This window comes from Sapajus apella, unplaced genomic scaffold (genome assembly GCF_009761245.1).
Source record: "Sapajus apella isolate SASKATOON/1434 unplaced genomic scaffold, GSC_monkey_1.0 scaffold132, whole genome shotgun sequence".
Taxonomy (NCBI): Eukaryota; Metazoa; Chordata; class Mammalia; order Primates; family Cebidae; genus Sapajus; species Sapajus apella.
The window spans coordinates 947,099-974,097 of record NW_022437072.1 but is presented as its reverse complement, the minus strand read 5'-3'; the positions used below and the strand labels follow the sequence as shown (position 1 = coordinate 974,097).

Below are 26,999 nucleotides of genomic sequence, written 5' to 3'. Positions count from 1 at the left end.
CTACTCAAAAATTGTCTTTCAAACCTAATGGACCTAGATTGCTTTATTATTTGTTTACATTATCAAAGAATATTTTGCCACAAAATGAATAATGGGCAGAGAGGCCAAGTATACAATTTAAAAATATTGACTAAAAAACTAGTTAAAACTAATTTAAACAATTTTTATTTTAAAAATAAGGAAAAAGCTAATCTGGTTATAGTTGAGATTTTAACTGCTATACTTTGTGAATGAGGGAGTTAAGCGCTTGAAACATTTTATATTATTTTCACTTAAGTTTATAAAAAAAAGTGTGAGACTACATCTGGCTATGTTATTATAATTCAGAGGAAAAGCATTATCAAGTCACACCCCTTGCAGCAATAAAATATAACAAAGCCAAAAAAAAAAAAAAAAAAAAAAAAAGCGCAAACCAAATAGAATTCCTCAGCTAACACAAACTTTAGTCTATTCTTAGGGGAATTCAGCTAACACAAACTTTAGTCTATTTTTAGGGGCTGCCATGATGTTTCTGATTAATGGTAACATATTCTACAAGTGTAAATAAAATATCAGAAATAAAATATCTTTTTCATTGAATAAGAAAGCTGTTATTTCTGTTACCTCAGAAAACTCTGAAAGGAATTTGTAAAACTCATTCATAATTTAACCAAATGTCTTAGTTTTTTTTTTACCCCCTTTGTATAAAAGTTACAGATGAGTTTCACATTCCATCACAGTTACATGGTCTAGTGCATTTCAGAGTATTTGGACATTATCAAAGCTGTCCTTTCCCAATGAAAACATGTAAGAAAACATTAAGCACTTTGAAACAAGTGACATGATGTGGAATTACACTTTTTGCTCTTACCTCTTTTAAGTACACATGTATTATTTAACAAAGGAAAACTATTTTACATTTTCTATTAATAAAAAGTTCTCTATTAGATAGAGGAAACTACAGTATCCTGAAGCTATTTCCCCAAGAGCTAGTTTAGTAGATAGACCTTTGGCCCACCTTATTTTTCGTTCTTTTTTTTTGGAAAGGTAACTTTCCATTAAGCACATACTATACCATCATCACTCATCTGATGGGGATTTGCCGGGAAGTAGCTGTATATTTTTAGTGAGATCACTGATGGCAATGGATCTCTGGTTTGTGCTGCTCCTTATGGTTAAATCACATCTAACGTGAAATTTCGAATTACATCCAGAGCTCCCGTATCAAAGCCACACATATCCAACATGCCTCTATCATCTGGGTCTGCAATGGTAAAACCATTTGATGTCATTCCACAAACAATCAATTTAGCTGGAATATCCATTTTCTGTAGAAAAGATCGAAATACATATTAAAAACATATATGTAAGGAAAAGCAAAATACTTCCAAAATCAAAACACTTTAACATTTCTCTACCACAGGTTTTTAATTAAAAAGTCATTTTTTTTTGGGGGGGGGGCAATCTTTTAGGCTAGAATATGGGAGTTTTAAAAGAATGGACAAAAAAATTATATAAGAATCTGCCTGAAATTTCTACTTCTCTCATCAACGACTTTACTTATTCTATATGCTACAGAGTACATTACTGAGCAGCCTAGGCACTTTGTACTTAAAAAACCTGACGGGGTATTAAGGATGCCAGACATTTTTATCAGCATATCAAATGCTGGGACAGAGTGTATGAATATATATAAATATAAGGCAGTATCTCTCTGGGATTATCAACTTTTGGCTGATGACTACTTTGATATGTGTGATATACGCATATACCACATTAAGAACTTGTCCTCCACAGCTATATTTAAGGTTAAAATAATGGAGTTTTGAGAAAACCTATCACTGAATGTATACTACGTAAGAAGCTACAATGAACTCTTTAAATAATACATCTAACAATTGTTAAAACAACTCTAAGAGGTAAGTTCTATTACCTTATTATGATGTAGATCAATTAAATAATTTGCTCAGGTCCACACAGAGTAAGAGAAAGACTCGGGACGCACAATCAGACAGTCTTTACATTCTATTCTTATTGGGCAGTTCCTCATGGATGTAATCTCAGTGCTTTTGGAGGCCAAGAAGAATTGTTTGAGCCCAGGATTTCAAGTTACAGTAAGCTACTATGATAACACCACTGTACTCCAGCCTCAATGATGGGGGCCCCATCTCTTAAAAAAAAAATCGACTGCTTCACTTGTAGCTTTCAAACTTAAGCCTGCATCAGAATCCTCTGGAGGGCTTGTTAAAACACAGTCCCAGCCTCAGAGTTTCTGATTCAGCAGGTCTCTGATGGGTCCCAGGAATTTGCATTTCTAATAAGGTCACAGGTGATGCTAAGACTGCTAGTAGGGAAACCACACTTTGAGAACCATCAACAAGTTCTATTTCTACTTCTAGTCACACTAGCCATATATTAAGGGCTCAAAAGTCCTATGTGACTAGTGGCTACCCATATTGAAGAGTTGAAGATTTATGTCATTTCAGAAAGCCCAACTGGAGGATACTGATTAGAACACAGATATGTCCATAAAACGTAGAGCATAGATTATAGTCTTAATTTTATGTAATCCTTTTGCCCTTTTGCAAAACTCATTAACAATACTTTCAATTTTTCAAAAAGTACACTGAATTATTTTAAAAAACTTACAGTTAAGGTAAAACAAATATTCTGGTTATTACCAAAAAATACTGTCTGCAAAGGATATTCTTAGTAATGTTTAGCAAGGGAAACTGGTTAAAATAAATTATATATGTGTAACCAAAACTTATTTTAAGTACTGCTGAGTCTATAACAGACATTGGCTCCTATACAAGATACAGAACTACTTGCAGTAACATTTTTTGAAAAACATAAGTGGGTAAGAATCAAGTATGGCCAGGTGTGGTAGCTGATGCTGGTAATCCCAGCACTTTGCGAAGCCGAGGTTGGAGAATCGCTTGAGCCTAGGAGTTTGAGACCAGCCCAGGCAACATGGTGAAACTCCATCTCTACAAAAATTTAGCTAGATGTGATGGCATGCTCCTGCAGTCCCAGCTACTTGGGAAGCTGTGGTGGAAGAATCACTCGAGGCTGGGAGATTGATTTTGCAGTGAGCTATGACTGAGCCACCGCACTCCAGCCTCAGCAACAGAGTGAGGTCCTGTCTCAAAACAAAAACCAACCAAGTATTAAAATATTATTTGGGTGAGGAACCATATTAGAATTTGTTTTACCTTTCGATAGTCCCTCAGAGCAATAGCAGGATGGACACTTCCAGCAAAGGTCTCGTTATCAGTGAATACAATGAAGACATCAGCAGGTGTGTTTGTCTTCTGAGCCCAGATCATTGGAAGAGAGCAATCTGTTCCACCTGCTGGGATCTAGCTCAGAACAAACACATGAATAATAAATAAATCCTTAAAAATACTAGTCTTTACAATATCATTTTGTTTAGCACCAATATATACAGCCTTCCCAAAGCTGGCATATATAGTTTTGGTTTTTGTGCTTGTCATGAGAAAATTGAGACAAAAAAATTCTGTTCTCACAGATTAATACAATATTTGACATCAAAATAAAATCATTATGCATGTTACGTAAACTTAAAAAACACAGCTTCTGGGCCAGATGCGGTGGCTCACACCTGTAATCCCAGCACTTGGAGAGGCTGAGGCGGGCAGATCATGAGGTCAGATCAAGACCATCCTGGCCAACATGGTGAAACCTCATCTCTACTAAAATACAAAAAATTAGCTAGGCGTGGTGGTACACACCTGTAGTCCCAGTTACTTGAGAGGCTGAAGCAGGGGAGTTGCTTGAACCCAGGAGGCAGAGGCTGCAGTGAGCTGAGATTGCACCACTGCACTCCAGCCTGGTGACAGAGTGAGACTCTGTCTCAAAAAAGAAGAAGGAAAAAAAAAAAAAAAAAAAAAAAACCCCACACACCCAGCTTCTTACCTGACTCATAGCCATTAAGACCTGTTGTAAGGTCATATCTGTAGTCACTGGACATGGTACCATTTCATCTGAAAAAGCAACTACGTAAGAATCTTTTTCTGTTCGTGTGACAACCTGAAAAATTCAATGGCAGTAATTTTCAGCAAATTTGAGGGGAAATACCATATTTTGAATTTTATCCAACTTCATGTTTAAAAGAAACACTGAGGTAACTTTTTATCAGCGTGTTTTAGAGCTATCCAGTAACAGTAGTACAGCTTTCAGAGTACCTTCACAAAACAACTGGCTTTCACAATTATCCTTTGAAATAAATACAGTAAATATTATTCTCATTTTATTAGATAAGAAATAAAGCCCCAGTAAAGAAGCTAAAAAGTTTGCCTATGATTCATCTGTTATTCACTGACAGTCAGGATAGAACTAGTCTCTAGACACTCCTATTAGTTCCCAATCTTTTAATCTTCATATCACTAAATAAGCATTATCTTTAAAAAAATTTTGTTTTTTCGTTTTCATTTTCTTTAAGCATTATCTACTTCTTTAAAAAACCATTAATATTTAATCTTTTGTTGTAAAAACTAAAATTTTTCTTCTGCCTGTTCTTTAGGCATACTTTTCCAACACACTTAACACTTTGGCTTTACACAAAAATGTGACAAGCTGAAATGACAGAAAAAAGTGAAAGCATAATTCTTAATCATTATCCAACTTATAGTTGTGCTATATAGTAAACATGTTTTTAGAGTGGCAAAATCGTCTTAGGTGTTCTCACCATGCACATTGCTGCAGCAACTGTACTAGCGTTGAGTATACTACCCAAAACTCTTTGGTTCATAGAAGCACTGACATCAACAGCTAGTAAGAAACGTTTTCCAGTTGGTTCAACTGTCTACGGCAAAAACAAAATAAAACAATCATTAAAGGCAATAACAAAAATTATAAGTAGACTAAATTTCTAAATCATATTTACTTGTCATCTTACATTAAAAAGACTCTAAGATAAAAGGTCTTCAGATTTTTGATATACCAATTGACAACTATTTTAAAAGGCTCATCTGCTATAGCTGCTATGACTGAAAATTTAAAACTAATAATAAATAAAAATGCTTAGCTTTTAAAGGTAAAACAAAGGAAATAATCTATTCAATAATTTTACTTAAAGTTATCATCCTATTTTTAAAATCTTTACTCACTGAAAATCAGAATTTTTAGTAAGAAATTTTTGTGTTAAAATATAAATAACATTAATTTGACCTTTTTAACCATTTTTACAAATGTACAATTTTAAGTGTACAATTGAGTGGCATTAAGCACGTTCACAATGTTGTGTAACTATCACCTCTATCTATTTCTAGAATGTTTTCATCATCCCAAATAGAACCTTTACCGATTAAATAACAACTCTCCATTCCCATGTCTCCCCCTAGCCCCTAGCAACTTCTATTCCATTTCTGTCTCTATAAATTTGCCTACTGTAGATACCTCATATAATGGAATCCTACAATACTTGTCCTTGTTTGTGTGGCTTATTTTACATAGTATAATGTTTTCAAGGTTTATCCATGGTGTAGCACGTATCAAATTTAATTCTTTTCTAAGGCTGAATAATATTCTATTGTATATTCCACATTTTGCTTATCCATCTGCTGATGAATATTTGAGTTTTTCATCAAAATCAGTTGTATTTCTACATACTATCAATGAACAACTCTAAAAAGAAAATTAAGAAAACATTTGTTTACAATAGCATCAAAAAGAATAAAAGAATACATTTAACTCTTGGCTACTGTGAATAATGCTACTGTGAATACTGGTATACAAATATCTGTTTGAATACCTATTTTAAATTTTTTTGGGTATATACCTAGAAATGGAATTGCTGGGCGGTTATGTTAAATTCTGTTTAACCTTTTGAGAACTGCCAAATTGTTTCCCAAAGAGGCTGCACTGTTTTACCATTTTACATTCCCACCAGAAATACATTAGAGTCCCAATTTCTCCACATCTTCCCCAATTCTTGTTTTCTGCTTTTTTAAATATTAGCTATCCAACTAGATGTGAAGTGGTATCATACTGTGGTTTGGATTTGCATTTCTCTGATTATTAATGATGTTTAGAGTATTTTTCATGTTTTTTTTTTTGAGACAGAGTTTCACTCTTGTTGCCCAGGTTGGAGTGCAATGGCACAATCTCAGCTCACTGGAACCTCCGAGTCCTGGGTTCAAGAGATTCTCCTGCCTCAGCCTCCTAAGTAGCTGAGATTACAGGCGCGCACAACCACACCCAAATAATTTTTTCTATTTTTTTTGGGTAGAGATGGGGTTTCACCATGCTGGCTAGGCTGGTCTCAAATTCTTGACCTCAGGTGATCCACCCATCTCGGCCTCCCAAAGTGCTGGGAATACAGGCGTGAGCCACTGCACCTGGCCCTTTTCAGTTCTTATTACTCATTTGTGTATCATTAGAAAAATGTCTATTCAAGTACTTTGCCCATTTTTAAATTGGGTTGTTTGTACTTTTGCTGAATTTTAGGGGCTTTCAACATTCTGGATATTAGGCCCTTATCGGATATATGATCTGCAAATATTTTCTCCCATTGTGCAGATTATCTTTTAACTGTCTTAACAGTATCCTTTAATACACAAAAGTTTTAAGTTTGATGATGTCCAATTTATTTTTTCTTTTACTGCCTGTGTTTTTGGTGTTTTCTAGGTTTAGCTCTTGAATTTAGGTCACTGATCCACTTTGAACTAATTCTTGTATTTGGTGTAAGATAATGGTCCAATTTCATTCTTTTGTATTTAGATATGCAGTTTTCCCAACACCATTTGTTGAAGATTATCCTGTCCCCATTGAATCATCTTGACACCCTTACCAAAAGTCAACTGATATCCAAGTGCGGTGGCTCACGTCTATAATCCTAGCACTTTGCAAGGGCAAGGTGGGTGGATCACTTGAGGCAAGGAGTTCGAGACCAGCCTGGCCAACACAGTGAAACCCCGTCTCTACTAAAAATAGAATAAATTAGCTAAGTAGGCCGGGCACAGTGGCTCAAGCCTATAATCCCAGCACTTTGGGAGGCCGAGGCGGGTGAATCACGAGGTCAAGAGATCGAGGCCATCCTGGTCAACATGGTGAAACCCCGTCTCTACTAAAAATACAAAAAACATTAGCTGGGCATGGTGGCGCGTGCCTGTAATCCCAGCTACTCAGGAGGTTGAGGCAGGAGAATTGCCTGAACCCAGAGGGCGGAGGTCGCGGTGAGCCGAGATCACGCCATTGCACTCCAGCCTGGGTAACAAGAGCGAAACTCCGTCTCAAAAAAAAAAAAAAATTAGCTGAGTGCGGTGGTGCACACCGGTAATCCCAGCTACTTGGGAGGCTGAGGCATGATCACTTGAACCCAGGAGGTGGAGGTTGCAGTGAGCTGAGATTGCACTACTGCACTCCAAAATGGGTGGCAGAGTGAGACTCTGTCTCAAAAAAAAAACAAACAAAAATAAAAAGAGTCAACTGAGCATGTATGTAAGGTTTCATTTCTGGACTCTCTATTCAGTTCATTGGTCGATATATTTATTCTTTTGCCACTGCCAGACCGTTTTGATTACTACAGCTTTCTAGTAACTGAAAGCCAGAAGAGTGAGTCCGCCAGCTTTGTTCTTCTTTGTAAGATTGTTCTGGCTCTTTCAGGTCACTTGAAATTTCTTAGGAATTTTAGAGTGGGTTTTTCTATTTCTGTAAAACATGCCATTGGGATTTTGAAAGAGACTGTATTAAATCTGTAGATTTACTGCTTTGGATAGTATTGTCATCTTAGTAACAATATTAAGTCTTCCAACTGATAAACACAGATGTCTTTCTATTTATTCATAACTTAATTTCTTTTAGCAGTGTTTTGTGGTTCTTAGTGTATAAGTCTTGCAGTTTCTTAAATTTACTCCTGTCTTTTACTGTAAATGGAAATGTCTTCTTAATTTCTTTTTTTTGATTGTTCATTGCTAGTATATCGAAATACAACTGATTTTTTTATGTGTTGGTTTTATACCCTAAACTATGCTGAATTCATTTGTTAACTTCAGTAGTTTTGTGTGGGTTTTTTTAGGGTTTTCTAAATATGAGATCATGGCATCTGAGGATAATTTTACTTCTTTCGTTCCAATTGTGATGTCTCTTATTTCATTTTCTTGCCTTATTACTATAACTGCCAATACTATGTGGAATCAAAGTGGAAAAACTGGGCATCCTTGTGTTTTTCTTGATTTTAGGGAAAACCTTACAATCACTCACCATTATGACATTAGCTATAAGGTATAAACATTTTTTTATAAATCTCCGGCCTTTATCATGGTGAGGAAGTTCATTTCTACTCCTAGTTTATACAGTGGTTTTATCATGAAGGAATGTTGAAATCTGCCAATGCTTTTTCCGCATCAGTAAGATAATCATGTTGTTTTTGTCACTTAATTCTACTAATGTGATGTATTACATTGATTAGTTTTCATATGTTGTACCATCCTTGCATGCTAGGGATAAGTATCACTTGGTTATGGTATATAACCCTTTTATTTTGCTGCTGAATTTGGTTGCTATTATTTTGTTATACAGCAAGATGTTTTAGCTTATGTCTTTGATGTGAGATTTCCATTACTAAAAACTCATTTTTTCAATCAAGACTCATGAGATCTATCTGCCAATTAATGGGAAAAACAGAGGACCAAGTCAAAGGACCTGATAGGAAGGCAAATTTCTAAAGTTAGTGATATGGGTTGGATTTGTGTCTCCACACAAATCTTATGTTCAATTGTAATCCCCAATGTTGAAGGTGGGACCTGGTGGGAGGTGAAGGTGGGACCTGGTGGGAAGTGACTGGATCATGGGGGCAGTTTCTAATAGTTTAGCACCACACCCCTACTTCTGCCATGATTGTTAATATGGTTTGGCTATGTCCCCACCCGAATCTCATCTTGAATTGTAGTTCCCATAATCCCCAAGTGTCAAGGGTGGGACCAGGACCAGGTAGAGATAATTTAATCACAGGGGCGATTTCCCCTAAACTGTTCTTGTGATAGTGAATAAGTTCTCATGAGATCTGATGGTTTTTTAAGGAGCTTTTCCCCCTTTTGCTCGGCATTTCTGTCGACACGTGAAGAAGAACGTGTTTGCTTCCCCTTCTGCTATGACTGTAAGTTTCCCAAGACATCCTCAGAAGCAGGGCAGTAGCCGCTGTGCTTCCTGTACAATCTGTAGAACCATGAGGCAATTAAACCTCTCTTCTTTATAAACTACTTAGTCTTGGTTATTTCTTTATAGCACTGAGAAAACAAACTATTAATAGAGTCAGTAACTTAAAAGTTACTAAAATGATCTTAGAATAACTTGCTGCTGTCCAAGGGTAAAGAGAAATACTTAAAAACTTACGATATTAATTATATACCCACTTCATATGAACCAAAGAAAAATGAATACCTAATTAAAAATGATTAAACTATTAATACTTCCTTTAAAATGTATTATTACAAAAGATATTAAGCCTCAAGTCATTTGTTTTAAAACAAAAATCATATCACTACCTTAAATGTTTTATAAAAAGCAGCATCTAATGCTTTCAAAATTTCTTCATCAGGGCGCCACTTCAATTTTCCTCTGAGCCCATGACCTGTCTTGTAAGTTTCTAATGCAATCAAAATATGAAATGGATGTATACGAGCCTAGAAACAAAAAAAGGCAGAAAGTATAAAGAAAATTTTAGCAAAAAATAGTGATTATGTATATTTGTTAGATTTTTGTTATTGCAGCTAACAATATTGTGTTACTGTATTTCATACAAAAAAGAGAAAAATGAAAATGTATTCAACTTATACTTAAGAGCCATAATACAATTCAGTATGATAAATATCTCAAAATACCTTAAAAATGCGCTGACTGCATTTCTAAAATTTAAGAGCTACTTTTTCAGTTAGTAGTAGCTAAAGAACACTGATAATGCTTACCTTTTTTAATAGTTTTTCATTACACAGATTTTCACATACTAAAGATACTTCTGAATTTCCTGGTTCAAGTACTGAATTAGCAGTCATCTTTCCTAGATTCCTTAGTAATGCAGTAAGAGGCATTTCTTGTAACAAAGCCTTCCATACCTATTGCAGTAACATAGGTAGAAACATCAGGAATTAAGGGAAAATAGATCAGTATAACATATCTATATCAATAAATATTCATAATATAGTCTCTGAGGCTTTCATTTGGGGTGCAGAGTACTTTCAGAATTAAAATTTGTCTAAATCAAAGGCTTATCAAATAAGCTAACTTGTTTTTTATTAGAAAAAGGAAGTGCAGTATAAAGGAAATACATAGATGATTATTTTTTAACTAGCAAGGCAGTAGATTTTCTAGAGTGAAACTAACACAAATGCCACTTACATCACATTGGACATCATGGTAGGTGTTTTAAATAGACATTAATTTCAAGATATATTTTAAATAATTTCTTTTTAAAAGAATATATAGTTACCCCGTTTATCCTTTGAACACCTACAGTAAATTACTCATGTTTAATCACATGCTGTATCATATAATTTACTCACCTCCTTAGACTTTAAGTGATTTGTTAAAAGGTGTTCTCTAACTAATCTGTGTTCTTCTATTAGATGAATGACTTCTAGCTCATCTCTTGTGCGCTTCACTTTCTCTACAGCTTCCAGATATTTTAATAATTTTTCAGTCTCCACAGAGAGTGCTTTTTCTTTATACAATTCATGAACTTCTTTCCAGCCCTTTGTAATATATTTGGTCACAATTGCAAGTCCTTTAACAAGATAAAGAATTGAAAAAGCATGCAGGATTACCAAGTAAAAAAACAGAACATGTTTCCTCAAAATGCATTATATGATCAACATAACTAGATACACAAGAATTAACACCTTTACACTGGGATGCTGCTTTCTATGATATAACAATTAAGCACAGAGGTTGAATTAATTTTCTTATTCCATTATTACTATTTAAATATGAGACGCTGGAGTAAAAAAACCTTCTGTATCCTGAGTCATTTTATTACAGAGGCTTTTCTTTCTTTTCTTTTTAAAGACACCAGTATTAGAAAGTTTTAGGTCCATAATCTCAGGACAATTCACAAGAGTACAGATCGATCTCAACTAATATTATATTAATTATATTCACTTGTCTCTCTTTGCTGTTGAATAAAATATACATATTTACAAACAGCAGAAATAAGAAGTGGACAGGTAGGTAAGTTCTTTTACATTATGTTTTAATAGATGAGAAGTATTACTGGTCCAAAAAAAAAAAAAGAAAGTAACTTTTTGATTCCTTCCACAATTTCTTCCAATAAAAGAAAGAGAAAACAGCTTTTGATTAGGGGTGAGAAAATCTGGTTTCTAGCCTATACTTTACCAACAAATGGTGATCTTTCTAGGTCTTAGTTTCACCACTTCTATAAAACATCAGGGACTGGATTACAAAATTAAAACATCTATGAGGGAAGGGCATATAAAATAAAGAAAGAAAACACAGTGAGAACAGGCACCATGACTCACGCCTGTAATCCTGGCACTCTGGGACGCCGAGGCGTCCTGCAGATCACCTGAGGCCTAGGGTTCGAGATCGGTATGCCCAACATGGTGAAACTCTGTCTCTACTAAAAATAAGAAAATTAGCTGGGCATCATGGCACATGCCTGTAATACCACCTACTCGGGAAGCTGAGATAGGAGAATTATCTGAACCCAGGAGGCAGAGGTTGCAGTGGGCCAAGATCGCGCCACTGTACTCCAGCCTGGGCGAAAGAGTGAGACTCCGTCTCAAAAAAAAAACCACCATGGTGACGCAATAGGGAGTTGTTAGGTTGTGGTGACTGAAGAGAGTATGCCCTGACAAGAGCTGTAGCTATGTATTGACTAATTACTACCAAAAGAAAAAAATTTACTTTCAAGCGAAGCCAGAATACAGGTTTTTATGTTTTCTGATTTTTAAAGATGACAAAAAATTCATTTTTTTCCCTACAACATCATATAGGCCATATGAAACACATCTTTTTGCTGATTGAGCCTATAATGTTATTTTTAAATTCTAATTTAAATAACTTGATGAAAAGTTAACACTAACATGCAGGCCCTTCTCAAGTACTGTGACTCTTGTCATGTTCCAAATTTTGGTACAAAATCATCTTAAATGAGTAAATGTTTCATGTGCGTGTATCTTCTATTTTGTTTTTCTAGTGAAAATAAAAATTCCTTAAAGCAGATCTGTCCTACCCAGTTGTGTAATTGGGTTGGCCAATTGTTGAGATGGGTCATGGAATGTGAAGCAAGAACTAGACTAAGAGAAAGACCGCCTGTTACTAGTTACATGCAGGACCTTCTCAAGTATTGTGACTCTTGGTATATTACAGATTTTAGTACAAAATCAACTAAAAATACCGTACCCGATTACTTAAATCGCATTTTGACTTGTTTTATCTGTTATAAATACATATTATAGTTTAGGCATTAAAATTATTAATTCTGTAGCTTAGAGTTTTTCCAAATTTTTAAACTTTGAAACACTAGGGATTCTCTATCTCCATCATGATATTGCCATTACTAACATGGTTTCAATGATGAGTTCTGCCCTCAACAACTTCAAATTGAAGAATCCTATGTGTGGAAGTAAGTTTACGGGACATCTACTAATTCCTCATGATATAGACCAAGAAAACAAAGCACAGAAAATTATTTTCACAAGTTCAGAAACTAATTGGTCCAATTAGAACTAGTAACAGGTGGTCTTTCTCTTAGTCTAGTTCTTGCTCCACACTTCCATGACCCATCTCAACAAACAAATAAATAAAGCTGGATGCCTAAGTCCTTCTTACGTTGATCAAATGTTTGGATCAAAAATTTAAACGTAGAAAATAATGTTTCTTAACCATTAAAATGTTAGGAAAAAAACCACAGATACATATTTTAGGCCAGCAAAGGCCTTTCTAATCCTAACAGAAAACATAAACCTATGAAGACGTGGATACATTTGATTACATTAAAATTCCAAACTTTAGTGTGCCATAAATGTCCCCCTGGACAAAGAAAAAAAAAACAGAAGGAAAAATGCATGTAATGTATATAAATAATACATTATTATTAACTCCTGTAATATGAACCCCAAGTTCTTAGAACAGTGTCTATCCATAGTAGTGTGCAATAAATATTTGCTGAGGGCCAGGCATGGTGGTTCACACCTGCAGTCCAAGCACTTTGGGAGGCTGAAGTGGGCAGATTACCTGAATCAGGAGTTTGAGATCAGCCTGACCAACATGGTGACACTCTGTCTCTATTAAAAATACAAAAATTAGCTGGGCGTGGTGGTAGATGACTATAATCCCAGCTACTTGGGAGGCTGAGGCAGGAAAACTACTTGAACCCAGGAGGTGAAGGTTGCAGTGAGCCTAGATTGTGCCATTGCACTCCAGCCTGGGCAACGAAAGCAAAGCTCCATCTCAAAATAAACAAACAAATAAAATAAATAAATATCTGTTGAATGAATAGTGACTACAATCAATAGTTAAAAAGACAGTAAGTGGATAAAAGGCTATGATACAATAGTATAAACTATTTTATATATATGCATATATGTCTATTATATATATGTGTGTGTATGTGTATATATATATATATATATATATATATAAAATCAGCACATGAAAAGATGAGCTTCTGTCCAAAAATGTAAATTCCAAGAACAAGATAGAATCTTTCACCATTCTATTGGAAGAGATTAAAAAATAAAGACAACAGCCAGTGTTCAAATGTGGGTACATTGATCCCTTTCACATACTGTTTGTGGATTTAACCATTATGCAAGTATTTTCACTCTATGCAAGTGTTTTCACTGTAGTATTTTTGTAACAGTATAAGAAACCAGAAACAACTGTTGTCAAAGAGACTAGCTAAATATAGTCATACAACACTATATATGCAACTATTTCTACTGACCTGAAAAAAATAGCAATAATATACTTTTTACTGAAACACAGAAAACATATAACAAAATTTAGTGAAACATAGTAATATATGTTTAGGAAAAATTTGGAGTAAATTACAATGTATCATATACAGCAAGGGTCCTCAACTCCCAGGCTATGTACCGATTACCAGTCCAGGGACTGTTAGGAACTGGGCTGTACAGCAGGAGGTGAGAAGCAGGTGAGTGAGCTCCATGTCCTGTAAGATCAGTGGCTGGCCATTAGAGTCTCATAGGAGTGAGAACCCTACTGTGAACTGCACATGTGAGGGATCTAGATGGCGTTCTCCTTATGTGAACCTAACGCCTGAGGTGGAACAGTTTCATTTTGAAACCACCCTGCCCTCCCCACTGTTTGTCGAAAAATTTTCCTCCATAAAACCAGTCCCTGGTACCAAAAAAGACTGGGGACTGCTGATATGCAGTGATTTCTTTTGAAGGGTAGGACTGCGTCATATGTTTCTGTATCATTCAACTATTTTACATATAAATATTTGCAATTTATTGTTTACATTTCATTTGAAAAATTCTACTTGTAGTCAAAAAAACGTTAAGTTAAAAATTACTGAAGAGATTCTGTGTATAAAGATATGTGTGGAAGAAGAAAGAGAGAACCAACAGTGTACTCCTATTATGTTAGGTGCTAGGACATTTAGTCACAATAACTGTGATAATTGTAAACTTATTCTCCTTACCCTACTTTTAATAGATGAAGGTACAGAAACTCAGGTTAAGTTATTTGGCTTAAGGCCACAGAACTGAAATGTGAATCCACCCTTCTGAGTGGATGTCTTTTCAAGTTTCACTTCTGGTGCAAAAAAAAAAAAAAAAAAAAGTCAAATTTTGGACATGTTGATTTTTGTGGAAGTTCACACTTTAATCTTACTTCTGCCCAAGAGCTTTTCTTATTTATCTCTTTAAAAGGACTAGTAATTACTATGGATCCAAGTAACTTCTCAAAAGTCTCTATCCATAGATACAGAAAAACTGCCCCAAGTTACCATGTCCTCTAACTAACTGCCTGAAGACAATGAACTTCCTGAATTGTTAAGTTCAGCACTAGCAGGTAACTGATATAGTGTATCTTTAGGTTCCATAGAACACACATCCTTGGAAGACAAGATGGGGAGGGTAAAAAATAATGGGCTAGAGCGGTGGGTACAGCATGGCCATCTGCCACCTACTGGCAAGGAGCTGTTTTGCCTATTCTGACTTTTGATCTTGCCCATCCTGCTTACACAGTCCATAATCCCTTGGGTGAGCATTACAGTTAGGACACTGACATTTTAAGTTTCAGAATATTAACCTACAAGACTGTCATTTGATTCTTGATTATTGTCTTGATGGCCTGTGGTAGGTGTGTAATTCCAGGAAGGCATTAAACATATTTGAATGAATGTATGTTTTGAGAATGAAAGGCAAAATATTACATGCTTGTTTTATATTAAATAAAAATGTGCTATTCATTGGATATCCCTTATCCACCCCTCTTACCAATGATCTTATGCTTACCTTCACTGGAAGGTTTAAGATGTGACAATCTTAACAGATCTTTGTGAGACCAGCCATTTCTCTGTTTATATTTTGTAACTGCCAGAGCAAGGGCCATGCCACCTTTCTCATTGTACCAGTCTGCTATAGCCTTCCGGAGGGCACGTCCCCACATGCCACATTTCATGCTTTCTTTCAGATCTTTCTTAAACTGGATAAAAGTAAAGAGATGGGTAGGAATGCGACAAACTTCAGAAACAGCTTTAAATGCTGCTTGTTTTGTGCTTATGTCAGAGCACTGGGAACAAATGGCAAGTGCAAAGAGCATAGGCTCTTGTTTTGTGGTTCTGCCTTCTTGACTAAATGACTTTATTTCTTGTATCACTTCACATCCTCTGCCATCTTCGATCAGTCTAATTAAAGCTTCAGCATTTTCAAGGCCCAACTTCTGTTCTTTGATATAGTAAGTCCCACCTTCAGAACCAAAACATAAGAACCGGTGTAGACGATTCATGTCAGTGACTTGCCATACATATCCATCCTGAGAATTGGCTATCTGCTTCTCATTCAGTGGCTGCATTTGGTTTACAGATTCCTCCATTTTTCCTGTCTTTTAGGAAACCTATCAAAAAGGCAAAATGTTATTACAACTAGATGGGCACAATAAAATTACAAAAGGAAAACAAAATGTAGGTTTATTGAAATGTTATTACTTTAAAAACATCTTTTAAGTTCAATAGTTTTCCCTTACTACAAAATCGATATAAATGTCCTGAAGAAAAATCAGGAAAGGCAGAAAATGAAAGAAACATATTTGAGTATTTTGAAATGACTACTGGTAATATCTTAAGTTTTTAAAGTGTTTTTGTTTTGCATTCATATTTTTACAATCTAAAGAAACTAAAAGTCCTTCACAGCAAACAAACTAGATTATAGCCACTGTGGTGTGATAATCAGAAGCAAATGAGTCACATTTTTGAAATACAGTGTGCTGCTTCAGAGATTAAGCAGGTAGGTCAGCATGGCCTCATGAGGCCCACCCACACAGAGAATAAAAGAAGGGAGGGCAGCAACAGAAGCTGACACTAAGAAAGACCGTACTCCCAGAAGAACTGTGTCAACATTTTTTGGCTGCCTATCTAACATTCATTCTTCCCCGTTCTCTCTTCTCTTCTTGGCCTCATATCCTTCAAAGGAGGCTAAGCCCTTCCCTAGCCCCAAGGGATGGATCTTGATTGCTCTAAGCCAGTGGTTCACAAACTCAGTGTACATCAAAATTACTTGAAGTACTAATTGAAACACAGATTGGTGGGTCAGCACCCTCTCAGGCACTGCCCAGTGTTTCTTTCATAATTCAGTAGGTTTGCAGTGAGGCCTAAGCATGTATACTCATCACAAGTTCCTGGGTGATGTTGCTGCTGCTGGACCCAGGCCCAATAATCAAAGGTGCTCTCCTTGCCACATGACTGGTATAGGCAGTTGGGCATGTGTTATCACTCTGGCCAGTATGACATGATAAATCAGCTTTTGAGATTTCCTTCATTCTTAAAAGTGGGCTAAGGCTCTTAAAAAGAAATGTTCCCTTTTCTGCCTTCTGACATTTTCATTTGCAAGTGATGCCTGGAGTGCTAACAACCATCTTGAGACCTTGAGAGAAGCCAGTTTAAGAGGGCATACCAATATATAAAGACGGCAGAACGGAAAAAAACAGAAAGAACCTGGGTCCTTAATATCACTGAGTTACCTGAAACTGCCCTGCTTATAAATTATGTCATAAATGTATCCTTATTGTTTAAACCATTTTTAGGTTTACTGTTTTTTTTTTTTTTTTTTTTTTTTTAGAGACGGAGTTTCACTTTTGTTACCCAGGCTGGAGTGTAATGGTGCGATCTCAGCTCACTGCAACCTCTGCCTCCTGGGTTCAGGCAATTCCCCTGCCTCAACCTCCTGAGTAGCTGGGATTACAGGCACGCGCCACCATGCCCAGCTAATGTTTTGTATTTTTAGTAGAGATGGGGTTTCACCACGTTGACCAGGATGGTCTTGATCTCTTGACCTCATGATCCACCCGCCTCGGCCTCCCAAAGTGCTGGGATTACAGGTGTGAGCCACTGCGCCTGGCAGAGGTTAACTGTTTTGTGTTGTCTGTACTACCCTCTCTCTACTGCTTCCATTACCTGTAAAACTCCTAGAACGAGCTGTCTGCAAACAATCTCCCTCTTTATCCTTCTAATGGAGGAACCACAACTGTCACTTCTTCATCAGTCCACCTCTGTTCTTACTACAGTATCACTGTTTATTGAGGTTCTTCAATCTGTCATGTTATTTCGGTGTACTGGGCTTCTGTCCATGGCAAACAAAACAGCACAACTAACAAAAACTTCAACCAGCATTTACTGAATACATACTATGTATAAGATATGAAGGCAATTTCTCTGCCATTAAAGAGACTAAAAAAAAATTTGTTCTCCTGCTCTCAGGGAAATCACATTCATCTGCAGAGATAGAATCACAATGCAAACTGTAATGAAGTACTGCAGTAGAAAAGTATTATGAGTGAGCAAGGGAGTATAAAATAATATTGTCTCAAAAATCCAGAAAGATTTGTGCAGAGAAGGTGAACTGCGATTAAGTGCTGTAGTAGAAAAGTGAGTGAGCAAGGGAGTAAATAATACTGTCTAAATAATCCAGAAAGATTTGAGCAGAGGCGGCCAACAAAAAAACTGATAAATTTAGGGAAGGCACTCCAGGAAGAGGTTTCTGAAATCCTGGTCTCTCTTTATATTCTAGAAAAGAAATTGTCTAAGCATCCTGCAGAGCCATAAAGACGTGTTGACAAATATGGTCATAATTTAAAGAGGAACACAAGGTAAAAGAGGTTTTTCTTTCTTGAAGGTCATCCTTACTTGAGCATATTTACATATTGTGAAGAAGACTAAGGATTGAATCTTGGTGAATATTAACAAGTTAGAACTAAGGAAAGAAGGGCCTTTTAAAGAGAGATAGAAAAGGAGGTGCACGGAGTTGAAGAAAACTGAGAATACAGTATAGAATATTTATAGAATATTAACAGAGAATATAGTATCATGGACCACAAGGAAGAGAACTTCAAGAAGTGAATGGTTGGTCATGTCAAATGGTCAGAGGACAACTGAATAAAGGGCTAGAAAATGACCATTGAATTTAGCAAACAGGAGTCACTAGTGAGAGCAACTGGAGTAGGGTGGTACAAGAAGTAGCTTGATTACAGTGAGATCAGGAGGATGTGCAGTGAGGAAGAAACTTCACAGATAGACTACTCTTTTGTAGACACATGCTTAAAAACTAAGAGAGAGGATGGGACATAGAGGAAAAATCTTTTTACCTTTTTCAATGCGAAGATGCTAAGGTTGAATGATTCAATTTGGAGAGTTGAAGATACAGAAGAGAAGGGGGATAATTGAAGGAATTAGATTCCTGAAAGAAATGAGACATAATGAGCTTAGAGCATCCAGGTTGAGCCTGGCCTACTGAGAGCAAAAGATGTATTTCCTTTATCTTTTAAGGGTAAAGAGAATAGGTAAAGATAGATTTGAGGGAGTGAGGGATAAGGAAATTGAAGACATTCCCCTCTGACAGGAGATGTAGAATGCCAAATGGTTAAGTGGAGAAGTTTGGTAGATGGGGTGGAATGAAAGACTGGGTCTCAGAGAAGGGAGCACATAGTGGTGTGGGGGGATAAGTGCATGGAAGAATGGAGAGCCTCACATTTTGAATGTGACTAAGGGGGACAGTGATCTGAACTGTGCTAGAAATATTAGTGTCAATATTCCAAATAAGACTCGACATTAGTTGTTAGAAACAAATTAATACTTACTGAATATAGCACAGGCTGAAACTCCTGGTTGCCTCTTCTCCTATTTATTATTATCCTCTTTTCAATTTGGCTTTTATCTCTACCTTTCGATTCAAAACACTTTAAGAAGACTAACATGCTGCTCAAAGACTGACACCTTAATTGCAAATTCCAGTAGAAAATGTTATCTTTTTCTGTACATTGCAAAGACCTTGCTAGTCTCTCCCTTAGCTTTCATAAAAACAGTCTCTGGTGGCACTCCAACTTATCTACTTCTGCTTATTAGTTATATTTGTTAGATGAGTAACATTAAAATGACATCTAGTATCAGATAATTCCACTATACCACCTTTCCTGCACCAAGGCACAGCTGGTGGGATTTAAAAGGTCCCAAATTAAACCTTGAAATTTCCTGTCCCCTCAAATTCTTTTCCTTGTATTATTCATTGTGACCACATGCAGCTGCATTATTGGTTCCCTTGAGAGCAGAAAAAAAAACCAAGTTACCATTTTTATCTTTTGTATTGCTTTTATGTAATTAGTAATACATACTTAAAGCCAAGTATCATTAAAGTTGACTTTCTGAACCATTTGCCAAAGAATTACGCATAACTGGTTTCTCTTTCCCGTAGCATGTTTATTTTGAAAATAAAAGCCTCAATATGTGTAATGCAAAATGTAATATAAATCTTTAAGGTAAATTCTGTAATCAGAATAAAATAATAAATGTACTCTATGCAGGCAGTGAAAATATAATGAAGAAAAAATTAAAAAGTACTAAAGAAAAGTGATGAATTCTGGGTAAAAATGTCATCTAAGAATAATATTTCTGTTTTTCTAATATATTTAATATTAGGTATTCAAGTACTTTTCTAGAGCAAGCAGCAAAATGAAGGCTGTCTCAGAGGTCATCTGTAGGTGTAATCCTTATAATCCCTATTACAAAAAATAAAGTCACTTATTCATAGACTCTTTCTTTTGTATATTATGATATAAATGACAACCCTGGGGACATACCCTTTCAGTGTTTCTGCAGCAGAAACTGCTTGGCTTTTTCTGTGCTTCTGTGACTGTACTTTCCAGAGTGTAACACAAAACAGTTGAACAGATAACATTATTAGCAGCCAGGGCACCTTTCTACTTGATTGTATAAATTTACCAGGGTCATATTCATATTTTAAAAATGAAAGATGAGAAGCAGAATGGTAACAAGTCCCAAGCTACTCTCTTTCTTGTCACTGAGTGTGATATGCAAATATACTTAAAATTTGGCTAAGTGATGTGATACTGTGGCATCTTACAAGAAAGAGGATCTGGTCTTTGTACATAGTTCCCAGTAGAAAGTATCAAAAAGCTGCGGAATTTCCCAAGAAACAGGAGTGTCTGTATTACATTAATGAGGTGACATAGGCCCCTAGGTAGCTTCAGGATGGGGGCTAGTCACTAGACAGAACCACCATATGTTTAGAGGAATAAACTGGTCAGGACAATTTTCTAGGAAAAGAGGAAGACTTAAGTTTAAGTTCAGTCATGTAGCTAATGATTTAATCAATCATGCCCATGTAATGAAACCTCATAAAAACTCTGTTTATCAATGCTCAGTGGAGCATCCTTGCTGAACACACACTCATGTGCTGGGAAGGTGATATGCCCACATTTCATAAGGATGGCATGAAGTTCAGCATACTTCCCTTGCCCCAGACCTTGCCATATGTGTCTACTTCCTGTTTGGCTGTTCCTGAGTTGCGTCCCTTATAATAAAACTGTAATCCAAGTAGAGCACTTTCAGTGAGTTACGTGAGTCAATGTAGTGAATTATCAGCCTTGAGGGGATCATGGAAAGTCCTGAATTCCTAGCTTGCAAGGCAGAAGTATGAGTAGCCTGGGGACCCCACCTGCAGCTGGTGTTCAAATCAATGGCATTCTTACTGGGGACCTTGCCTTTCAATTTATGGGATCTGATGCCAACCCTGGGTAGTTAGTGTCAGTGCTCAATGGAAGTGGAGGGCACCCACCTGGTGCTACAGAATTAGTGTTGGAACACAGACACCAAAGGCAAAAGTGACCAAAAAAAAGATTAACTGCACTTATCAAAATTTGAAATTTCTGTTTCCAAGGACATCATCAAGAAAGTGAAATGACAACCCAAGAACAGAGAAAATATTTGGAAATCATACATATGATAAGGGACTTGTATCTAGACTATATTAAGAACACTTAGAACTTAATAATAAAGTGATAAATAACCCAAGTAAAAATAGCCAAAAGATGTGAACAAATATTACTCCAAAGAAATACAAATGGGCAAAGAATCTGAAAAGGTGTTTTTCGAAAGATTATCAAATGGCCAATAAACAAATAAAAAGATGACGAACATCATTAGTCATCAGAGAAATGCAAATCAAAACCACAAGATATCACTTCACATCTACTATGATGGCTATAATCAAAACAATAATATTAAGTGTTGGTGAGGATTTGGAGAAATTGAAACGCTCATATACTGCTGGTGGGAATGTAAAATAATACAGCCACCTTGGAAAACAGTCTGGCAGTTTCTCAAAAGGTTAAATATAGTTAGCATACGACCCAGGAAATCCACCACACACCTAAGAAAAATGAATACATGTACCTATACCAAAAGTTGTACACAGATGTTTTTATCAATATTCAAAAAGTAGAAGCAACATCAGTCAAAAGGCAGAAGCAACCCAAATGTCCATCAACTGATGAAGGGATGAAAAAATATGGTATATCCATACAATGGACTATTATTAGACAACAAAAAGGGATGAAGTACTGACTGATACAAGACACAATGTAAACAAACCTTGAAAACACTATCCCAAGTGAAAGAAGCCAGTCACAAAAGGCTACATATTATATTACAATTCCATTTACATGAATTTTTCAGAGTAGGTAAATTCATAGAAATAAAAAGTACATTAGTCTAAGGTTGTCAGAGGTTATGGGGAGGGAAGACTGGGAAGTGACTGCTAATGGGTAGGGGATTTCTACTGGGTGATGAAAATGTTCTGAAATTAGTGGTGATGATTGTGCAACTCTGAATATACTAGAAACCAATGCACTGGATACTTTAGTAAACATCATGATATGTGATTTATATTCTAAAGATCTATTATTGAAAATATAAAAATAAACTGGCTACGTAAAATACATTTGGAAAGTTATTTAAATAACTTAAAATAACTCTGCTATTATCTATATCAGAATGGAGAATACCAATAGAATTGATGACATGAAAATAGTATTTAGCCCCATAATTTTTGTATTTGACTTTCAAAAGCAATTTGAGATACACACAGACATATACAGCAACTTAATTTCTTCTTTCTCCACCTGCCATCATCTCCTGCCTCAAAGCATAAGCTCCATTACTAGTGGTTTAGAAGGCAATTGGGCAGTGAGTGAGGTCAGAGCCTGGTCATCAGTTAATCCATTCCTGGATAATCAAGTGTTGTAAATCCAGATTAACAACAAAAAAGTACAGTTAATTCTTTATACGGGCCTGATCTATCTATCTAGTGCTCTTAAAGCACATCATACAACTAATGTTGTATTAAATCTGTATAAATTAAATTATTGAGAAGTTAAATATTACAATACCGTAATATTAAAAGCATGGTCACATTTGAAATTGGTTGTATTTTATACATTGTCCATTTCTCTACTTTTAAAATTTATTTAGGCTGCAAAATCAGGAAATGCTAATAACACACATTATATAATCGCACTTCTTTTCGCTTCACAATCATCAGAACTTACAACACGTACAGTATCTTTTATCAGTACTAATATGTTATTTCCAAGGAATCTTATTTTTTCTTGAATTTACACATCTCAAAAGCTTTCCAAAGTCTCTTGATAATTTATTTGAAAATGCTACCTTTCATCCCAAGAAGTCATACATTTGCAGTTTATTCCTTTTTAAATGAAGTCAAAGCTGACATATCTATGCAAGAGTACAAGACAAATGTAAAGAGACAATACTACAAAAATGGGCCCATGACACAGGTACTTGAATCCACTGGTCAATGTGATGCTATAAAAACTGATGAGAAAGGACTGTGGCAAAAATGACAGCATGCTTGTCTGAGGGGAGCTGCCAGATGGCTGCCTTGTGGTATGAAACTAGTGGTACCAGATCTCATTCTTCTCAAAGATCCAGAAACACGGCTTCTTATGTGAACTCTCAGGATTAAATGTTAACATAACTAATTTTTATCCCCTTCTCTGTTTGTTTCTATATTGTTCCAAAGGCTAAATTTTCAGTTTGGTCTTTCTACAATAGGTATCATGTTAACTAAGTTGGGTATCACATAAATTTTAGTTTTGATGTATTTATTTTGCACAAAAACATTTACAAGTTCACAGCAATACTGCAGATTAAAAAAATACCATAAACCACTTCGGGCTCTGATGTCATTAAGAATTTTTGTGCCTCTTAAACCATTCCAACTAAGTATCGCAAGGGTACACACTGAAGGGCAGAGTTTCCTGAGATAAACTTCAAGAAACTTACAATTTTTTTTTTAAACCAGCACTTCACACTAATTTTGGCTCCTACCCCATAACTGCTCATGTTTGTTTTAATACAAAAGCTACTCTGTTGCTTCCCTTAAGACAATTTACCAGGCTTATTTCGTGGCTTCACACAAGGGAAGCCCTCCAGGGCATAGGTCACCTGTTTGATAAGGAAGAAGTCAGTTTTATCCACTAAAACATTTTTTTTCTCTTCTGGAAGCCGAAGGTCTTTCTTGGGACATGTAACTTTTAAGGAGTAAATATACTCTTAAAGACTTTAATCTTAAGACTATAGTATTCTGTAAGCGCCTGTGGAATGAGGGCGACTTAGCAAATACAGCCATATTTGGTTCAACTCATCCAGCTTTAGAACCATTCCCAGTGTTCTTAGATTAACACACGACGTCGGCTTTCAGCCTCGTTTTCCCCGGACGCAGCGCGTCCCTTCCACCCGTCCAGCATCCCCACGGACTGCAGGACAGACCTTTCTCCTCCGCCTCGTTATTCCCTGTGATGAATCCGCCTCGTCTTCCCACAAAGATCCTGCTTCCAACCCGAGACCCCGGGCGACGCCTCTCCGCGCAGAAGCCGCGGGAGGAGGAGGAGAAAGAGGAGGAGTAACGCAGGCCCTCGCGACGCCGGCCTGTGGGGAGCGGGGGAGCGGGGGAGCGGGGGAGCGGGGGAGCGGCGGACCGGCGGGAAGGGCCCACCCTCAGGAACGGTCCGGCCGGGCCCAGCGAGGATGTGCCCACCCGATACTGGTTCCGTGACCGAGGCGGGTGGGCGCGGAGGCGGGGCGGGGGAGGGCGAGGCTTTCGCGGCGTCTGCCCGGCCTCAGCCCCTGGGCTGCCGGGTGAGAGACATGGAGGACTGGTCAGACCCTGCGCGTCCCTGGGGCCGCTGAGACCGCACAAAAGGCTCCCGGCCGGCCTCCCGCAGTGTCCTCACCTGTGCCTGGCAGCCGACCCCCCGGACCTGCAGCGCCGTCAGGAGAAGTCCTGCGCAGCGCTGGGAAACGACACGAGACAGCAGCCTGACGGGCAGCGACAGCCACAGCTCCGCTGCCGCCGGGGCTTCCAGGTTCGGTTCCCGGGAAAGAGCCCCGCCCCTCTTCCTTTGCCCCGCCCCCCGAGGGGCGAGGATCCCGGATGTTACCTCCTTCGGCGCTCTGGCTCCCCGCCCTTTCTTCTCAGGCCCCAGCCCTTCCGAATGCGCTACGGGTCCTGCGAGGCCTGGGAAGAGTTTCGATGTCTCTAGGGTGGCTAGAGCGTCCTCCCGCGCTGCGCCGCGCTGCAGGTGCCGGCGCCCGGAGGCTGTCGGGAAGTAGGCGGGGTGACGTGGGGTTGACGAGCTCGGCGGCGGGTTTGCTGAGCTCTGTGGCCGGCGGCAGCTGGTGCGGGGGGCGGCCGAGAGCGAGAGGTGGATCGGGGCGGTGTGTGGCCGGGGCCATGACGGGCAATGCCGGGGAGTGGTGCCTCATGGAAAGCGACCCCGGGGTCTTCACCGAGCTCATTAAAGGATTCGGTGAGAACCAAGGGGACCGTCCTGGGCCTGGGGTCACGGGAGGAGGCCCAAGCTGGGCATGCAGCGGTTCCTGCGGCCACCGCCGCCCCGCATCCGAAGAGGGTGACTTGAGGAACCTGGACTCGGGTGGGGGCGCCCTCAGCTCGAGGCAGTCGCGTTTCCACGGTAGTTTGAAGACCACACCACGAGGGCGAGGATTGTGCCTGTCTTTGCCCGCGGTTCTCAGGACTTGGCACCCGGGTCCTGTAATTGACTGGGGTGCCCTCTCTGCAGCCCTAAGCACACGTGGTCCTTCCCTCTGCCCCTGCTGCGGCGCGCACCTTCTCCCGGGCTGCTGCGGCCGGTGCGTTGCTCGGGCCGTCGGTCCTGCAGAAGCCACCCTGGGTGTGCCTTCTCAAGGAGGGGTGTCTGCGGCCCAAGCCGCCCGGGAACTCGACATTCTGGTTCCTGAAAGCAGAGCGCCCTGATGTGCGAGTAGCTCCTCGGGACGTCCACACACGCGACCGCGTGGGCCAGAGAGGCCACTTCACCGGTTCCGATCTCTGTTCTGCTCTTTTCTGGCTTCCGGTGAAGTGAGTTTTCCTGAGCTAGCGTTCTAGAATAGAGCCCACCTGCTTTCCTCGCAGCTTCTCCCTGGCCGTATTTAGTGCCTTCTGTCCTAAATCAACACATTTGACTTTTCATCCTTCCCTATTTTGTTGCCAGTCTTTTCACAGTACGTTTTTGCTTTTTTGATTGTTTGTGCAGTGGTGCGATCTCGGCTCACTGCAACCTCCGCCTCCCGGGTTTAAGCGATTCTCCTGCCTCAGCCTCCCGAGTAGCTGGGATTGCAGGCGCCCACCACCACGCCCGGCTAATTTTTGTATTTTTAGTAGACACAGGGTTTCACCATGTTGGCCAGGATGGTCTTGATCTTCTGACCTCGTGATCTGCCCGCCTCGGCCTCCCAAAGTGTTGGGATTACAGGCTCACGTGAGCCACTTGCCTGGCGGGGCAGTACGTTTTTATCTGTACATTTCCCATGTATTATTGATTCTATGATGTTAAAACTTGTACGCAGGATGACAAACGTTGATGTAGATATTGCCTATTGTACATAGCTTAACATTTGGAATGTCATTTATCAAGCATGTGTTGTTCATCTATATCTCAGGCACAGTGGTAAGGATTGGGAAATTTTCATATGAATAAACCATAACTGCTGTTTCGAAGAATTGACAAACTACAATATGGTGTGTTAATTGCCATGTTCGAGTATGTACAAAATGTTAAGTACACAGGTCATGGGGGAACCCAGGCAGAAGGAAAAGCATAAATAGTAGTGATGGGCTTAGCGAACAGCTAGCAAAGTGACTAGAACATAATGTAACAGACTGGAGGAATATTTATTTGGATCTGAAGTCAAAAAGATAAACTGAGGCCCGATTGTATGCCATGTTGTATAGTTTGAATTGCCCTGTAGTCACTGGGGATTTACCTATCAAGTATATTTTAATGCTGAAACCTTAATTTCATAATTAAGATTTGCTGTGCTTGTAGTGTGCAGGGCAGATTGGAATACAGTAAGAGAAGCTAGGCATCTCTTAAAATGGTTGGAATCTGAGATGATTGGCTAAACTGGTGGGTCAGGAAGGAGGAGTTAGATTCAGTAAGTTTGCTGTATTTAAAGC

At 38.3% G+C, this 26,999-nt stretch overlaps 2 protein-coding genes across 16 annotated transcripts in view; one reads left to right on the top strand and one right to left on the bottom strand.

Annotated features, from left to right (window-relative positions):
- Nucleotides 1–468: 468 nt before the first annotated feature.
- RO60 (Ro60, Y RNA binding protein) lies at nt 469–25,072 on the bottom strand. Of its 4 annotated transcripts, none has more exons than XM_032262889.1 (9): nt 24,290–24,646; nt 15,447–16,047; nt 10,503–10,723; nt 9,909–10,055; nt 9,489–9,626; nt 4,691–4,807; nt 3,919–4,032; nt 3,195–3,341; nt 469–1,307 (listed from the first exon to the last, which is right to left on the bottom strand). In XM_032262889.1, the coding sequence occupies exons 2-9, from the start codon at nt 16,024–16,026 to the stop codon at nt 1,155–1,157; spliced, it is 1,617 nt and encodes a 538-aa protein (XP_032118780.1). In that variant the 5' UTR covers nt 16,027–16,047; nt 24,290–24,646; the 3' UTR covers nt 469–1,154. The 4 variants fall into 4 exon arrangements, with proteins under 4 accessions (XP_032118780.1, XP_032118781.1, XP_032118779.1 ...); XM_032262890.1 differs by lacking the exon at nt 24,290–24,646 and adding an exon at nt 24,961–25,072 and having other exon boundaries at nt 1,047–1,307; XM_032262888.1 differs by lacking the exon at nt 24,290–24,646 and adding an exon at nt 24,754–24,965 and having other exon boundaries at nt 1,047–1,307.
- Nucleotides 24,404–26,999, top strand: part of UCHL5 (ubiquitin C-terminal hydrolase L5) — a 47,838-nt gene continuing 45,242 nt past the window's right edge. For 4 of the 12 annotated variants that reach the window (XR_004264157.1, XR_004264156.1, XM_032262893.1 and 1 more), the window contains exon 1: nt 25,036–25,329. Coding sequence is in view for 5 of the 12 variants with exons in the window: in XM_032262893.1 (XP_032118784.1) it covers nt 25,053–25,329 (277 nt within the window). In the remaining 7 variants the exon portion in view is untranslated. Of the gene's footprint in view, nt 24,886–24,986; nt 25,330–26,999 lie in introns of those variants that run through there. The other 8 variants (XM_032262899.1, XM_032262897.1, XM_032262896.1 and 5 more) reach the window with 6 other exon arrangements.

What these genes read in the sequence shown, in the direction of transcription:
- RO60 (XM_032262890.1), bottom strand. Translation starts at nt 16,026, where the DNA reads ATGGAGGAATCTGTAAACCAAATGCAGCCACTGAATGAGAAGCAGATA. An exon ending in ATCACTTAAAGTCTAAGGAG is followed by an intron (nt 10,056 to 10,502) that starts GTGAGTAAATTA and finishes TTACTGCAATAG; the next exon opens with GTATGGAAGGCTTTGTTACA. An exon ending in TCTTAATGGCTATGAGTCAG is followed by an intron (nt 3,342 to 3,918) that starts GTAAGAAGCTGG and finishes GTTCTGAGCTAG; the next exon opens with ATCCCAGCAGGTGGAACAGA.